This window comes from Colias philodice, chromosome 26, assembly GCF_061535455.1.
Source record: "Colias philodice isolate Cphi_HAF_F1 chromosome 26, ilColPhil1 Martin Lab GWU primary, whole genome shotgun sequence".
Taxonomy (NCBI): Eukaryota; Metazoa; Arthropoda; class Insecta; order Lepidoptera; family Pieridae; genus Colias; species Colias philodice.
Genome location: NC_143111.1, coordinates 4,724,152 through 4,742,294, shown reverse-complemented (window position 1 = coordinate 4,742,294; position 18,143 = coordinate 4,724,152). Strand labels below are relative to the sequence as shown.

The 18,143-nt window shown below is 36.5% G+C and overlaps 2 protein-coding genes across 2 annotated transcripts in view; both read left to right on the top strand.

Moving 5' to 3' along the window:
- Nucleotides 1-18,143, top strand: part of Ndfip (Nedd4 family interacting protein) — a 38,893-nt gene that overhangs the window by 18,228 nt on the left and 2,522 nt on the right. The window lies entirely within an intron of this gene.
- Mdr49 (Multi drug resistance 49) lies at nucleotides 789-17,829 on the top strand. The gene is made up of 23 exons (XM_089711101.1): nucleotides 789-958; nucleotides 1,596-1,641; nucleotides 2,728-2,921; nucleotides 3,263-3,407; nucleotides 3,711-3,811; nucleotides 4,113-4,284; nucleotides 4,726-4,850; nucleotides 5,168-5,357; nucleotides 5,721-5,942; nucleotides 6,206-6,447; nucleotides 6,744-6,831; nucleotides 7,687-7,895; nucleotides 8,333-8,505; nucleotides 9,094-9,371; nucleotides 9,763-9,914; nucleotides 10,546-10,660; nucleotides 11,674-11,923; nucleotides 12,714-12,909; nucleotides 13,464-13,626; nucleotides 13,962-14,288; nucleotides 14,524-14,733; nucleotides 15,234-15,380; nucleotides 15,901-17,829. The coding sequence occupies exons 1-23, from the start codon at nucleotides 795-797 to the stop codon at nucleotides 16,138-16,140; spliced, it is 4,149 nt and encodes a 1,382-aa protein (XP_089567227.1). The 5' UTR covers nucleotides 789-794; the 3' UTR covers nucleotides 16,141-17,829.

The following is an 18,143-nucleotide window of genomic DNA, read 5'->3' as shown; positions in this document are numbered from 1 at the left end:
CATTGGTTGCAAAACAGAATAATAACTACCTATTACATTTGGTATAAAAATTAGGTGATCTATATAATTTCCGGGTTGTTGAAGCAGGTTTTGAAATTTTGTATAATAGTAAAACTTCTTCAAAAATCATGAATCTTTAAAAGCTTTACAATTACTCCACTGACCACTTGACTCATGGCAACGATGCCTTGATATATTTATCATTGTTAACTTCACTTTTCAAAATTGCGCTAAAATAAAATTATGTACTTTGCACTTTTGCATATTTATTATTGTTTTATTTGTACTAGTTATTTTTACTATTTTTATGATTCCTGATAATCATTTATTATCTGTGTTAAATATTATGATGTTGGCCAATCAGAATATTCCCGCCAAAAGCGTTGATTGGTCGCGGTTTGCCTGCATTGACCAATGAGAAACTTGTATTTTTTTCGCGGGAATTGGGAAATCTTTGGATTAAAAAAATAATTGAACAGAGGAATATTTTTAGTTTTAATATTTTTTTGTGTTTTCTTTGAAATGTATTGATATTTGATAATAAATTTAAATAATATAAGCAGATTAGAAATAAAAGAGTTTCATATACATTTAAAGCGTATTCCGGAAAGTGTACTGTGATAATTCATGAACAATATATTTTTGATTTGTAAAATAACTTACTAATAGAAGAAGATTGAAAGAGCCAACGAGTAATTTTAATTTATTTTCAATTAATGTAGCGGCTTGAAATGCCAAACTAAAGAAAAAAGCAAATTATATTAAAATATTATTTCAGAACTGTTGAGTCGAGAATGAGACGCGATGAATCTATAAAGAGCATAACAAGGTTTTCGTCGGCCCGCCGCAGCGAGCAACGGCCGGCGTTGACGCTCGGCCTCCGACAAAATTCGTTGACTATCAGCACACTCGCGCAGCAAGCGGCTTATTTAGCTGAAAAGGCGCGGCAAACAGAAGCGTGAGTAAAATAATATTTATTTATGTAGGCATTATTATTTATCAAATGGTTTAAGTTAGTTAATATAGTACCTACCTAGTTTTGAATGTGAAAAAAAAGTTTTTATTTTTTTTTTTTTTTTTATTTAAAAAACATCACATGCCATTACAGTTATACTTAGGTACGTATTCTTTCGAAATTAATTAAGAATAACTGCAATAATTTGTGCTAAGGTCAATTATTATTAAAATATGTTTATAATTTTATTATACATTTATAAGGAGTGTAAATAAAAGCATGGGATTATGAATAGTTTTTCTATCAAATTTAATGTGTTTATAAAAATATCCGATATTATCAAATTCTAAGGAGCTTCTGATATTATCTATCTACTCACGCGAAAGTATAAGAAGTAAATAAGCTTTTCCTACATCCTTTTACTTAAAAGCTATTTTAAACACAAGTATTAGGAAATAATAAAACAAACATATTTGTTTAGCTGCTCAAGGATACCTTATAGCCATGGGAAAGGCTACCAAACGGTACGCACCGCGACCAGCTTAGCTTGCAACCATGCCTCATGTAATGAACATTCATTTGCGTTACATCATTATTTGGTAGCGTTATAATGTTTTTATTGTCTCATGATCGTTTTCAGCGGGGATCCCAATCAACAAGCACCGTCTACTTCTTGGTTTAGACTTGTGAGTATTCGTTTGATTGTCTTACAGAATATGCTTGTGAAATGAAAAAATATAAAACTTATTCACATGAACAATTATTAGTAGTAAAAGAGATATAAAGACTTATATAGAATATTAATCATCAAAGAAAAATTTAATGTTGCAACCTTTTTTCTATTTGTATTGTGAGAGTTTTTTCTGCTCATATTTCTCGAAATAAGAGAGGTAAAAATTGAAGGTCAATTTAAGATCCAAAATAAATAAATAATTTCTTCCTCAACACAACAACCGGGTTTTAATTTTCTATAATTAACATAACTATTCCTGTAAAATTTTCGCTTTAAAACTCTACATCCTATTAAAAATCTATTACACCATTTTCTATCCGCTTTAATTTCGATGTCGTTTATCGTTTATCTATGAACGGCCGGTTGGTGCCGATGATCATTTTTGTGTACGGAAAATTCACGTAACTGCTAAAAGTGCTTGCCAGTAGCACCAAAAATCTACCATTCCATATTATAATATTCTGACTGTTCTTAAAATAGTTCGCTTTTGCCCAATAAAAAGAACTTATCACCCGCTTTCTACGACAGTTTCGATTCGCAAAACCATGGGAGCTACTAATACTCCTGTTCGGCCTGATCTTTGCGTCTCTCAACGGCCTGATGGTGCCGGTCGGCATCTTTGTGTACAAAGAATTCACATCACTGCAAAAAGTGCTTTGAAATCGCACCTTAAAATCAACCCTTCTGTCCTTGTCATTAAAATATTCCGAATTAACCCTTTATCTTCAATAAAGAAGAACTTATCATCCGCTTTCTACGACAGTGTCGTTTCGTGAAACCATGGGAGCTATTAATACTCCTGTTCGGCTTGATCTTTGCGTCTCTCAATGGCCTGATCGTGCCGGTCGATGTGATTGTGTAGCAAGTTCCCTCACTATGATAAGTGCTTGGAAATCGCGCCTAATAATGTACCATGCCCTATATATCTTGACTGTTATTAAAAAGGTTCGCTTTGACCCAGTAAAATAAACGTCTCCACTTAAAATAAACGTCTCCACTTAAAATAAACGTCTACACTATTTAGTATTTTCTATAACAGTTTCGATTCGCGAAACCATGGGAGCTCTTAATACTCCTGTTCGGCTTGATCTTTGCGTCTCTCAATGGCCTGATGGTGCCGGTCGGCGTGATCGTTTACGGCGAGTTCACATCGCTACTGATAGACCGGACTGTGATGACTGGGACTTCTACCCCCGTGCTGCTTATATCGTGGTTCGGAGGTGGAAAGCAGTTGTAAGTATAAGTTGATAGATTTAGTGATAGTCGGTAAAGAATAAGTTTGAAATATTAGGGTGGTAGTAGACTTTGGGGTACTATGAAGTAGAGTAGAATTTTTTGTGTAATTTATTAGAGTAGTAGTAGAATTTTATGCGTAGAGATACTATTAGTAATGTGAGAAGTGGTATTACAGATTAATTCATAGTTAGAGTAGAAGTAGAGTTTAATATGAAGTATTATAAAGTAGCATAGTTTAAAAATGCATATCACCGTGCAGCATTATCTTATCAAATAGTCTTAAACTCTCACTACCACAAAGATTGCCCAAATATTTATAATAATAATTGAATCTCTAGAACGAACGCAAGCGCCGAAGAGAACAGATTAGCGTTGATTGAGGATTCCGCAGCTTTCGGCCTCGGCTGCTTCACCTTCTCTGTCATCCAGTTCATTGTTGGGGCTATCAGCGTCGATCTGTTTAATTATGTCGCGCTGAAACAGGTAACAATCTATATAATAATATTATAGCTATTTTGAATTTTTTGTTAAATCGGATATTATTGTATTCAGTATTATATTTTTGAAAGGGAGGATTCAGTTTGTATATTCTAGATAAAAAGTTGCTGTTTCTATCCTGTATTTAATCATTACTAGAGGTCGCTCCGTGGTCGAAATTAGATCATCACCATAAACAAAGAATAGCCTATGATATTTTTTTTACTTATATTTATCAAATATCTTCTGTTAATGCCTTTTTAAAACTTATACTTCTTTTCTTAATTCTTTTATTGTAATTTAAATTAGATCAATAGGCTAAAGGAGAAGTTCTTGCAAGCTGTAATAAGACAAGACATCACATGGTACGACCTGAACACTTCCATGAATTTTGCAACAAAAGTATCTGAGTAAGTAACACTTTAATTTATTTGTATGCATTTTGTATTATTCTATTTATTTAACGTAAATTAAAAAAAATCTCTTACTCTATGAAAATTAAGCATAATATGTGTACCTTCTCGATTGGAGGTACATATAAAGTAAAACTTTATTTTCGAATAGGTCGTTCATAAAAAAATAATAATTAATAAATTTTAAGATTCTTCTTTTTGTACCTTAGTTAAGTAATTTATGTGTCATATTTAAAGATGTACTAAACAATCACTTAAAACTTATAAAAATCTTAACCCATTATTTAAATCCCCCCAGTGACGTAGAGAAATACCGCGAGGGTATTAGCGAAAAAGTGCCAATGCTGGTGTATCTCGTGATGTCATTCGTGACGGCCGTCATAATATCGTTCGCGTACGGCTGGGAACTGACGCTCGTCATTCTGTCATGCGCGCCCGTCATTATAGCCACTACTGCTGTTGTTGCTAAGGTAAATCTTAATATATATAAATCTCGTGTCACAATGTTTGTCCTCAATGGACTCCTAAACCACTTAACCGATTATAATAAAATTCGCACACGATGTGCAGTTCGATCCAACTTGAGAGATAGGATAGTTTAAACATGTAGGTACCACGGGCGAAGCCGGGGCGGACCGCTAGTAGTTGCTATATATTGTTTTTCTCTACAAAATAACTTTTATTGTATAAATATGTGAGAAATACCCCGGGCTATAGGCGAGAAAATGCCAATGCTATGTATCTCGTGATGTCATTCGTGACGGCCGTCATGCATCCCATACGGCTGGGAACTGACGCTCGTCATTAAATATACCATATAAACATTTTTGGTACCGGCAATTGTCGGTCTGTATAAATAAAATCTAAATAATTAACAGTACCTAATATTTATATATATTTTTATTCACCAGATTCAATCGTCTCTAACAACACAAGAGCTAAAGGCATACAGCGTAGCCGGAGTCATCGCAGAAGAAGTATTATCATCCATAAGAACTGTGGTCGCGTTTGGTGGAGAAGAGAAAGAAATTGAAAGGTATGTTCTTGTGAAAAAGATATAACTATTTCTTGATATTTTGCATGAAACAATTTAGTTCTAATTTCTAAACATATCTAAGCCTGTGAAAAACTAGATTGGTTGTAACTTTTCCGTTAATTAGCTGTTGCGCTATGGAGAAACGCACTATTTACTGTGAAAGTATTTATTTGGTAGCATAGGAGTATTTATCAAACAATTTTGAGGCAAACTGTTTTTGCAAAAGTTAAGAATGAAAATTTACAAATTAATTAAATTACTTCCAATTACAACAGCAATTTTTTACAAATTAATTAAATTACTTTCAATTACATTAGATATTCAAAACGGCTGCACCCAGCTCAATCTATGGGTGTTCGAAAAGGCGTCTTCTCCGGGATAGGAAGTGGTGTGATGTGGTTCATTATCTATGCGACATACGCACTCTCCTTTTGGTACGGAGTCGGGTTAATTTTGGAGAGTCGGCAAGAGGAACAGCCTGTATATACACCAGCTGTTCTGATGATCGTATGTATTAAAAATCTACTGTATTTTTATTATCTGTGTTAAAAAAGTTGTTTTGTTTTGTGGAATCTCAATTATTGTTAAGGTGCAGGAAGGAAAAATTAGCAAATTCAATTTTAAAATAAGATTCCAAGAACGCGCATTATGTCTCAATGACTGGAGAAGCTGTAAACATTGTTACTGAATAAATGTTTTTTTATTTTAACTAGTCTTCGATCATTAATTTACTCGCACTGCTGCCGATTTAAAAATCTAGTTGCAAATACCATGAAGTTTTTACTTCATATTTTAAATTATACTACATATTTTGTTACCATATTTAGTCCGCAATTTCAATAACAATCTAAACTATCAATATATTCACAGATATTCTTCAGCGTCCTACAAGGTGCTCAAAACGTTGGGTTAACAGCTCCACACTTAGAAGCAATGGCCTGTGCAAGAGCCTCTGCTGCGTCCATCTTTGCTGTACTAGATCGAAAGCCTCGAATAGATAGCCTTTCTACTGAAGGCACTAGACCTGAACTTAATGGTGATTTAGAGCTTAAAGACGTGTACTTCAAGTATCCAGCGAGACCGGATGTTCAGGTAATTTTGTAGATATCGAAAAAAAATTAGATAGAAGATTGGTATTTAATTCTTTCAAACATTGTTAGGTTACCTTTTTTAATATAGCGGCATATGGCCTTATGATGATAGCAATTCTGTCGGGCAAGCACGTGACCAGTAAGGAATACAACTTCTAGTGCTAACTTATAAGTTATTTTTGCGGATTATACATAAAGCCTGTTGTATATATCTATTTTCAATCATTCTTATACACAATGAAACCCCAAATTACACAATTCCAGGTGCTAAACGGCCTATCCCTCAAGATAAACCGCAACGAAACAGTCGCCCTCGTAGGCTCTAGCGGCAGCGGCAAGTCCACAGTACTGCAGCTGCTCCAGCGCATGTACGACCCGGACGCGGGGTCAGTGACCGCGTCGGGGCACGACCTGCGCACCGTGAACGTGAGGCACTACCGGGGGCACATCGCGGTCGTGGGGCAGGAGCCGGTGCTCTTTGCGGGCAGTATTAAGGAGAATATACGGTGAGGCACAATAACACACGTTTTATTATTATTAAGATGTAAGTGTAAGGACTGCTGATGAAAGTATATGACTAGGATTTTAGTTTAAAATTTTATAATATGAGTATCTCGGTGACGCGAACTTAAAAACTCTCCTTTCAAAAAGTGATTAACGTGTTTGAAGAAGTTCCCAACTGCAAACAAGAAAGAAAAAGTATTTAGCTAACGTGAAGAACATATTATTATTTCTCATGAAAGTATTATAGGTGAGCATTTGCATGGTTTAATGAAGGATTTATTATGTGATTTTTTTTCAGCATGAGTAACCCGTCTTGCACTGATGAAGAAATAATAGTAGCAGCGAAGCAAGCATACTGTCATAGCTTCATCAAGAATTTACCCAATGTAAGTAACTTTGTGCCGAGAATTTTATCTGTGTAAATGTAATGTGTAATTTAAATAGAAAAACGACGATAATGATGATTATTTTTCCGACCCAAATATCGACCAATAGAATTGCACCATTCGACGTCACGTGGTACAACCTACATGGTATTATATTGATAATTTTTTGAAAATTTTCTCTGGTAGTTGACGTCAAACTGACAGGTTGAATTCAATTGTGAAATTATTGGCCGACATTTGGGACGGAAAAATAATCCCCCGAATACCACACGAGCTTCAAAATTATCTGGCATTTCCCTCAAGGTTCCCTGCAAACAAATAAAGTCGTCAAGTTTTTCAGGAAAAATCATTTTTTAACCTTGACAAAAAACTTGACTCCATTTGTTTGCAACGAACCTATCGGAAAATACCCGATAATTTTGAAGCTCTTGTGGTATTATAAGTGATTATTTTGATTATGATTATAATGAACAATGATATTCTAAGGACTTTTAGCTCTTCGGCGTGCAGAAGCAGCACTCTGCATTAATACTTTCAATTCTAACTGACTAAATACGATTTATTAATATTTTGAAGTGAAACTTCTTTATCGGGGTTGGAAAAAAATTTAGTGTAACATTTTTTCGTTACGCGTGACATTTTTCCGTTCTTTTTCTTATCCCTACCATGTGTGATTCGATGTATTTCTGTAAAGTTGCATATAGTAAATTATTTTTTGATAAATAAGGCCATAAAGAAGTTTCACTTCTTACGTGTGTACTAATATATACTATTGTTATAATACTATTGTTTTAAGAATGTATAGTTCAGACAACGATGATGATGATTATTCTAATTCTGACAATGACTATACAGGGCTACGAAACAATGATAGGCGAGCGTGGTGCCCAACTCTCTGGCGGACAGAAACAGCGCATCGCTATCGCACGTGCTCTCGTTCGCAGACCAAAGATACTTATACTCGATGAAGCGACTTCTGCGCTTGATTCGCACAGTGAGGCTAAAGTGCAGAGGGCTTTGGATGCTGCTTCACATGGACGGACTACTATTATGGTCAGCCATAGGTAATGTATAAGGTATAAGTACTATAGATAGTTATCAGGTAATCCTCGATGAAGCGACTTCTGCGCTTGATTCGCATATGAAGTTTAAAGTGCAGAAGGCTTCAATGCTGCGTCGCATGGTCGGACTACTATTATGGTCAGCCATAGGTATACTATGGGTATACTATGTGGTCAGACATCGGTGAATATATTGTATGATGTGCTCTGCTAAGTTAGCAAACACAACAATGCATGAGTTTAATATTGAAAATTTAAAAAAAAAATTAAATTTTAAATTTTTATTTTCGTCCGAGTTAAAATCAATTTTTTACAACATAAATTCATCATGCATAGGATTGATATTTAGGCACCTGTTCAGACTCACCGTAAGTTATAAACACGAACATATTTTGTAGTTATGTCACATAAAAATCAATGAATATCATTTTAAATTTTAGGTTAGCAACCGTTTTAAATGCAAATCGTATAGTATTTATCGAAAAGGGTGAAGTAGTAGAAGAAGGGACTCACGAAGAACTACTAGACCTAAGAGGGCGCTACTACCAGCTTGTATTGCAAAACGAACCGAGCATTGCACCCAATCCAAACGCGCCTGAAGAACAAAAGAAACGTGAGTGAAGTATACATTGAAACGCCATCTCCTTACCTCCTAACTAATACACTACCTTATCGTTAGTTACTTTCCCAAAGTAATGTCTTTTTGTATGTATGATTTGATTGTTTAATGTAGTACGATACTAAATATTTGAGTCACAGTATTATAGGTACTTTAAATTTAGCAATTGACCAACTCTATGTACAGAGAGTTCATTGTTAGTTGCAAAAACTGTAGACTGAGTTAGTTTGCTTTGTTTTATAATTATATACAATGCAGATTTGTAAAGCTGAAAATGTTAAAAACCGTCAATCGTATCTTGACTAAGATTAATAATATTTTTGAATTTGAAGTAGGTATTGCGCGTTAGTTTGTAGTTACAATTATTAGAGCGTATACAATATATTCTTTTGGAAAGAAAGCCAGAAGAACAAATGCGCATGAAATCAAGAAGAACCAAGATACCGTGAAATTTCCTTTCCCGTCCTCAATCCTTCTACTACCAGAGTCCAGAACACACAAGGGAAAAGTGAACCTCAACCCGATGGCACATTTGTGGCTTTCTCGCACCCAACAGTAGAACTAACTCTCTATAACTTGCAGCTAACTTTGATCCAACCGCAGATACGAAGTTTCGTAGAGCGAAACTTCAGAAGTTGGAGTCCGTTGATTCCATCAAGAGTTCGTCAGCTGACGATTCTGGTTCGGAAGACAGTGTTGTTGTTGATGAAGCACCGCAAAAGGACTTCGAACCAACAACTTGGCAGATATTGAAGTTATGTGAGCCTGAGAAGTGGTTGATGCTTATCGGTGTGTTAGCGGCCGTTGCTGTGGGCTCGTCGTTTCCGTGCTTCGCTGTACTGTTCGGTGAAACTTATGGTGTAAGTGCCATTTAATCTGCCTTGACGTTTTGTTTTGTAACGCATCATATATAAAACTAGCGGTCCGCCCCGGCTTCGCCCGTGGTACCTACATGTTTAAACTATCCTATCTTTCAAGTTGAATCGAACTGCACATGATTTGCGAATTTTATTATAATCGGTTAAGTGGCTTAGGAGTCCATTGAGGACAAACATGAGATTTATATATAGGTATGTATTAAGATTGAGGATGTTGTAAATGAAAAATATGCACCGCTTATGTTGTTTTTATATATTATTTAAGTGACATTTTTCGACTTGAAACCTACAATTTTCAGTTGGTATTAATTATAATTTTATCCTTAAACATAATAGTACAAATTCAAATCAGAAATTCAATATATTTTTCCAGCTTCTAGAAAGTAAAGACGAGGACTACGTTCGTTCAGGAACCAATGTTATAGCGGTGCTTTTCCTCCTCGTCGGCGTGTACACGGGCTTTGGTATCTTCTTCCAGATATTCATATTCAATTTGACAGGCGTTAGACTTACTGCACGACTCAGGTAATCCATACTTATATTATAAATGCGAAAGTAACTCTGTCTGTCTGTCTGTTACTCAATCACGCCTAAACTACTGAACCAATTTGCATGAAATTTGGTATGGAGATATTTTGATACCCGAGAAAGGACATAGGCTACCTTTTATTGCGAAATATGTACCACGAGCGAAGCCGAGGCGGACCTCTAGTATTTTATATTTGTGACAACCATGTTAAACTGATTTTTTCACCGATATCCTTTCTCGTATTATTTTCCCCATCTCTGTCCCGTTCTTTCTACTGTTTCTATATTTATTTCGGCAATATATCAATCTGCTTTTTAGCAATAAGCATTTTTACTAGCTAAATAAATATTTTGTTAGAAGGATCATGTCCAACGACTCCATCCTTTATCTTGGTATTATATTAATTATAGGTATTAGAATATTTTTCTAACGTTCATAATGTCGTGGCCCTTTACTGCAATTAACATTACGTAAGTTCTGGTGTAATCAAATCAAATCAAATCATTTATTTATTTCTCCTCACAATTCCCAATCACATAAAATCTACATGCATACAAAAATGATCTTCTTTAGTTCGAATTCCACCTCTATATCAATAACAATAAATGTCACATTCGCATGTACAAGGGTGGGCGCGTTCCGTGCGATGTTGAAGCAAGAGATGGGCTGGTTCGACGACTCGGTTAATGGTGTTGGTGCGCTCTGCGGGAGATTGGCTGCTGATGCTGCTGCTGTACAGGGGGTAAGCATTTTGTGTTGTATTGTACCTATGTTTAATGTAACTATAGTATATTCCTAGGGCAGGCGGAAATTCGTACAATGACACGAAGTATTATGTTATCATCAAAATAAAACGATACCTACACAACCTATCGCTCTTCATACACTACTTTATCGTTTACGCAGCGTACCGCTTTTCATGGTACAGGGTGAGGTGAGCGACGCGGTCGTTCAGAGATAACAAACTTGTTTTGACTACTTGTTTTAACTGTGAATTATTTACTAAAAGTAAATAATTCACTAAAAGTAAATAATTCACTAATTTCATAGGATGTTACTAAAATATTTATTATTATTTTTATTATAAAACACTTAGAAGTTAGAACCTAAGAGCAGAAGTGGTCTAACATTTTTTTTTTGTTGTAAATTGTGTCATACCTACAGCTTACTGCAAAGTAAGTTAGATATAATCAAGTCAAAGTCAAAGTGTTATGTAATGTAGGTTACTGAAATAAAGATTTTCACTTTCACTTTCACCCTTTAATAATGTTCTCAGGTTACCAACAGGTTGGTTACCCCTGTTAGGTCATTGTACGAATTTCCGCCTACCCTAGGAACATACTATAGCGTGTTTTAGCATTTTTTACATGATTTTAAACACAGCCGGTTGTTGTAAGTTTCTTTTGTTGTTGTATTTTTTCTTATTGGAACAATATTTGACAATAACTTTTAGTGACACTTTTCTTATCATTGTTAGTGAGATTCGGCTCTGCATTACTTAGAAGTGAGCAAAGTGCTTTAAAATACGGTTTATTTAGTTACAAAGTTTAAGTATGGTGGTATATTCATACATAATAAATTCAACGGCATTTCCTTGGATGATGATACTTTTGTCACTCATATGTCAGAAACAAGAAATAGTGTCTTGTTTTAATACACATACAGGCGAACAATTACACAATCCCGCCTCATGTTTTTTTTTTTATATCTTCTATAAAAAAATTTCAAACAACTTGCTGCATATATTACACACAGGCGACCGGCACCCGCATCGGCGCTCTAATGCAAGCCACAGCGACCATTTTCATCGGCATCTCCCTCTCACTCTACTATACGTGGAAGATGACACTTGTATCATTAGTGTCGGTGCCGATGGTGATAGCGGCTGTAGTGCTTGAGAGTAGAGTACTTGCTGAGGGAATAGCTACTGTGCGTGAGGCGAGCAATCGCGCGAACACGATTGCGACTGAGGCGATTACGAACATACGGACTGTGTCGGCGTTCTGTGAGTTTTGGTTTTTAGTATTTTTTGTAAGTTTGCAATTTTTTTAAGCTATCTTAATTACATACTACTAATTCTTAAATTATTAAAGTGCAACTTTTATTACATCGTCTTAAACTTTTTGGTCTGTGTAGCGCATGTCGCGTGACGGTCGGCTGCCGAGTAGGTATAAAGCAGTGTTCGGAACCGTTCGAACAGTTTCACTTTTACCGTGGTTTCATAAAACCACACAACATTTTTTTTCTATTAGGCAACAATAAGTTATTTATGAGAAATACCAGTAATATTGTAGCCATAATTTTAGCCACTCAATTTGTGACGATTTCACCGGTTCAAGGTAGATCTAAATGTTAATGATTTGCCTAGGCAAGTAGTTAAATGTTTGAGTTTCAAATCATTCACCTTATTTCCTTAATTGTCTATATTTCATGACTATTCATCATTCAGTCAGTTATTTTTATTCCGCTGTTTAATATAGAACCTAGGCAATTACTATAACGTCCGCTAAAAGCAATTGGCTGGGGCATATACGTATATTATGTCGCCGTCATTTAATGAACGCGCCAGCCAATCAAATCACAGATTCAAATAGATGACTTCGACATAATCTTAATATATATAAATCTCGTGTCACAATGTTTGTCCTCAATGGACTCCTAAACCACTTAACCGATTATAATAAAATTGGCACACCATGTGCAGTTCGATCCAACTTGAGAGATAGGATAGTTTAAAGATGTAGGTACCACGGCCGAAGCCGGGGCGGACCGCTAATATATGTATACAATGTCAGGTGGAGAAGAAGGCGTGCTAGCCCGCTACCAAGCAGCTGGCGCCAGCGCAAACGCAGCAGCGCGCGGCTCGATGCGCTGGCGCGGCGCCGTGTTCTCGTTCGGGCAGACCGCGCCCGTCGCCGGCTACGCGCTGTCGCTGTGGTACGGCGGCATTCAGGTCGCCAACAAGGAGGTGCCCTACAAGGACGTGATCAAGTGAGTAACTAATGTGGTGTAGCTACCAAGCAGCTGGCGCCAGCACAAACGTGTTCTCGTTCGGGCAGGCTTTATAAATATAAATTTATAAAGAATAGAAAGAATTCGATCACGAGGCAGGACTCGAACCCGCATCCTTTGCGCCATTCCGGGGCGGATGCCTAACCAATTAAGCCACTCGTGAATTCACTCACGAGTTGTAGAATAAATTTATATGGTGTAGATGGTAAGTAAAGTTGCAGCTGGCAAGCAGCTGGCGCTAGTGCAAACGCAGCAACGCGCGGCTCTGTGTGTATGAATTGACATAGGCATAGTGATGATGAATTTTAAAACTTTTTTATATGAAAGCATGTATGATAGTTATGTTCTTATACAAAATAAAAAATAATTTGTTAAGTTTGAGATAAAGCGCACGAAGCCGCGCGCGAGAAACTAGTATCTTCGAAATAAGCTTCCAAGTGTCATCCAAATCTATTCAATCTTTTACAAATTACATTTTTCACTTAAGTAAAACTTTTCTCCATAAACTGTTATAACGTCGTACATACCACCAGGGTGTCGGAAGCGCTAGTGTTCGGCGCGTGGATGATGGGCCAGGCGCTCGCGTTCGCGCCCAACTTCGGCGCGGCCGTGCTCGCCGCGGGGCGGGTGATGACGCTGCTCGCGCGCAGGCCGCTAGTGGAGACCACGCATGCGCCGTCCGTGCCGGAGAACTTTGTGAGTATGATGTATACTTTATTTATTTATTCCTAAATATATACTTTATTGTACATGTATACCAAATAGAGAATAACAGAATACAATAATTTCATAAGACACAAACATGAAGGCACAAACGTGCGAAAACGGTTGCCTTGTTGGTTTTGAAGTATTTTTTTTTTAATTTGGTCTGTCGGTGATGTATGTGCATGCATATATTCGTGCGTGAACTTGCGTATATATGTTCGTGTTTACCGTTTACGTACGTATTTGCGTGCGAACGTATGCGTTTCTTCGAAACTTAATTATATAAAAACTACTAATAATACTAATTATGACGTATCCGGCACCAGGTAGCCGAGGGCAAGATCCAGTACAAGCACATAAAGTTCCGCTACCCGACGCGGCGCGAGGTGGAGGTGCTGCGGGGACTGTCGCTGGTGATCCCGCGCGGCAAGCGGGTGGCGCTCGTGGGGCCCAGCGGCTGCGGCAAGTCCACGCTGCTGCAGCTGCTGCAGCGGCTGTACGACCCGGACGACGGCGCCGTGGTGAGTGCGTGCAGCGCTGCAGCGGTGATCCCGCGCGGCAAGCGGGTGGCGCTCGTGGGGCCCAGCGGCTGCGGCAAGTCCACGCTGCTGCAGCTGCTGCAGCGGCTGTACGACCCGGACGACGGCGCCGTGGTGAGTGCGTGCAGCGCTGCAGCGGCTGTGCGATCCGGGTAAAGTAAAAACACAACTGCTGCAATAAGAAATACATCGTTAGGTAAACTGCACTATCAAGAATCAAAAATTCGCAAACATGCGGAACCTATCAACTCGCATATGAAAAAACGCAGTTTCATCTCAAGGTAAGTGACGCATTCTACGCAAACTAACTACTAAGTTACTAAAACATATACTTTCCTTCCACTTGCAGTACCTGGACGAGCACAGCATAGTGGGCGACATGCGTCTATCAACACTACGCGCGAACCTCGGCATCGTCTCCCAAGAGCCAGTTCTGTTCGACCGCACTATAGCGGAGAACATCGCGTACGGGGATAATTCCCGGGATGTGCCTATAGAGGAGGTGGTCAAAGCGGCCATGGCGGCTAATGTGCACACGTTCATTGCTGCGCTGCCGTCTGTGAGTATTGTTGCTGTTCTAAGGGCTGATTTTTCAATCCTTGGATAAAACTTATTCGTCGAATAATGTATAAAACTACCATTTTAAAAACGTATTCTAATTGCCCGTATTTGACAGTTTACGTGACATTTCAATGTTATCGTGTAATACTTTATTGGACGGATAAGTTTTGACCAAGCATTGAAAAATCGGCCCTAAATGTAAAAGTTTGCCTGGCAGAAAGCACTGTTTAGTGATAAGGCCGCCAATTGTACTACATTATCATTGTTTCTTTTCTTTTATGTTATAAAATAGATTTTGATAAGATAAAATAAAAAACAACATTCATACCTTCATTCAATGCATGAATTTTTTTTTAATTACTCGTTGTATGCAAAAAAGTCTGTCAGTTGAGTTGCCTGGTAGAGATCGTATATAAGGCGGCCTTCTGTGCATTTTTATAAATATTTAACTTTATCCTATACGGTGTTTAAACGTTATTGTAAATCATTTACACACAGGGTTACGACACACGTATCGGCGCCCGCGCATCCCAACTCTCTGGCGGGCAGAAGCAGCGCATCGCCATCGCGCGTGCTCTCGTGCGGAACCCGCGCGTGCTGCTGCTTGATGAGGCGACATCTGCACTCGACACGCATAGCGAGAAGGTGACACAGATAGATATACACACAAACAGACAGATTTTATTTTATTTTATTTGTATAAGAACATAACAGTCATACATGATTTCATATAAAAAAAAGTTTTAAAATTCAAATACACACACATGACACAGTTAAACATACAAACAGATACACAGATATACACACAGATACAATATTATGTACACAGTCATATCCACAGCAAAGTGTTACTTTTACATCAGCAGACTTGTCAAAATCAATAAGGTGCGCACACATGCATCATGCGCACGCGCATTTTCACTTAAACATGTTTATTTTTTATACATAATCATTAAATACATATACAAACTCACGTACACAGAGGAATTGGTTGTACATAATTAAAATATTTCAATAATATTTTTAAGAACACTTTTAAAAAAAGTAAAAATGTAGACCATAACAAAAAATTAAAAACATACAACACTTTGTCAACTATTAAAATCATAATACCAAAAAAATCGCAATATTACAACTATATCTAATCAACCCCTTCCACCCACAGGTAGTACAAGAAGCTTTAGACCGCGCTAGTGAAGGGCGCACTTGTCTCATAATAGCCCATCGTCTAGCGACCATACAAAACGCAGATATCATCTGTGTGATCGATAGAGGTGTGGTCAGTGAGATGGGAACGCATCAAGAGCTTATGGCCCTGAAGAGGATTTACGCACGATTATATGAATTACAGTGTGGTTTTGTTGAAGAAAGTGAAGAAAATCTACGCGAGGAAGCTGAAAACTGAACATCCTCCATAATTTCGCCATATATTCTCCCGGCAAATTTATAACATGTGGTTTTGTTGAAGAAAGTGAAGAAAATCTACGCGAAGAAGCCGAGAACTGAGGCAGAAAACTGAATGCTTGACTTACTCCTATAATCCTTTAACCGAATGACGCGTCAAAATTGAATATTTTAAAAATGATTAGTTAATAAGTTTGTATTTTCGATGATGATTAAAATTAAGTTAACAATATTTGCGTATTGGAGTTTAAAGTTTGGGTAATACCCAAGTTGTTGCATCAAAATGACGTGTTGTTACTAAGCTTGAATAAATTTTTAAATAATATGACAATTATACACTAAAAATTAATTTTTCAGGATAATTTCAAACTTGGGAAAAACCCAAACTTGTCAGAAACTATGCTCAGTTGTGTTTCCTTGGTAAAGATTTGGATTTGACTGTCTTGATATATTTTAATTGTCCCAATTATCTGTAATTTTCCCAATGCATACATTTAATACTAGGTAAGAATATAACTGTATAACAAAATCAGTATTAGGAAAAAAGGATACATTGCGGAAATAATATTAACATTTTTCTTGTCGCGTCTCTACTCGAAATAAAACTTGCGAAATTGTATTTGTTTCATTACAGCATTCTTTGTATGATATTGTAATATAATATTATTGTCTAGTCAAATTATTTTATATAATATTAAAGATAATAAAGAACTTATTAACAATATCAACTATACGTTTTCTATTCACAAACACTGTAAAATTTCATAATGAGACAATATTTTACTGCCTTTTATTGCATAAACTTTTAACTTCAGCTACATTAAATATTAATACCCACTATACTATGATAACAAACGAACTAAGTAGAGTTTCTTTTAAAATAATTTATACTCAGACTAGAAGAATGTTTTTGATCGTTTAGTCCTGAGTTACCTGAATGTAAGTTAAATAATAATAGTTTAAAAAAAACTAAAAAACACGCTTTTTATAGAAAACCGAACTAAAAAATAGAAAATTTTTATCAAATTAGTGTATTGTCATCGGTCCTCAATAAATCTACAAAATTTGAACGAAATCTGGCCGTTTAAAGTGGGTCAAAATCGCGCCCAAAGAAGTCGGTTACAAACATACAGGTGAAGCTAATATAAAGCGTGTAAAAATAAGAGGTAATAAAAGCATAAAATGGAAATACAAAATCTACATTAAAAATTCGCAACCACAGTTCGCAAGTCGCAACATTAGAATAAATTTAAGTACCTATTAGGTAGTTAACTTTTACCTACATTTCAATACGCCGAAGCCAAAACTGCAAGTTTTTCAGGATTTCAGAAACCTAATTAAATATCAAGGCTCAAGCTTACCAAATAATTAAATATAGGCTATATACTTTTGTATTTCGAATAATATTTTATAAAAAATATGTAATTTAAAGTTTGTAGCGAATGCTTTAATCATATCGTGCCTTTCATTTAATCATGTGTCTTAAATGCCTAAATAGATTAGTAAAAAATTTGTCCACATTCGCTTTAAAAGTAATATGCGTGTAATTAGCATTTCTAGTGTTAGGAAAATGTTTAAAATCGTGCTCAATAACAGTATTTGTAAAGAATATTTTTATATTATACGTAAATAATCTGTTTTTGATTAGTTTAATAGTTATTTGTAGATAAATATATTAAAATCCTAAGTATCAACTGTTGTTTTATTTTATTCTCTGAACCTACCTACAAATCCATCAAACTAGAGAAATTCTGTAAAGAATGATGAGAAATTTTTAAAGGAAAGAAAATTCGATCACGTGGCAGGCGTCGTCCCGCGTCTTTTGCCATACCAGGGCAACGCCTAGGCCCTAGCCCATCCATACTAATATTATAAATTGCGAAAGTAACTCTGTCTGTCTGTCTGTTACTCAATCACGCCTTTACTACTGGACCAATTTGCATGAAATTTGGTATTGATATATTTTGATACCTGAGAAAGGACATAGGCTACTTTTTACCCAGG

Bases quoted from the DNA above. Each gene is read 5' to 3' on its own strand.
- Mdr49 (XM_089711101.1), top strand. From the start codon at position 795: ATGAGACGCGATGAATCTATAAAGAGCATAACAAGGTTTTCGTCGGCC. The intron at 3,408-3,710 runs GTAACAATCTAT...AATTTAAATTAG, and splicing joins ATTATGTCGCGCTGAAACAG to ATCAATAGGCTAAAGGAGAA. The intron at 4,285-4,725 runs GTAAATCTTAAT...TTTATTCACCAG, and splicing joins CTACTGCTGTTGTTGCTAAG to ATTCAATCGTCTCTAACAAC.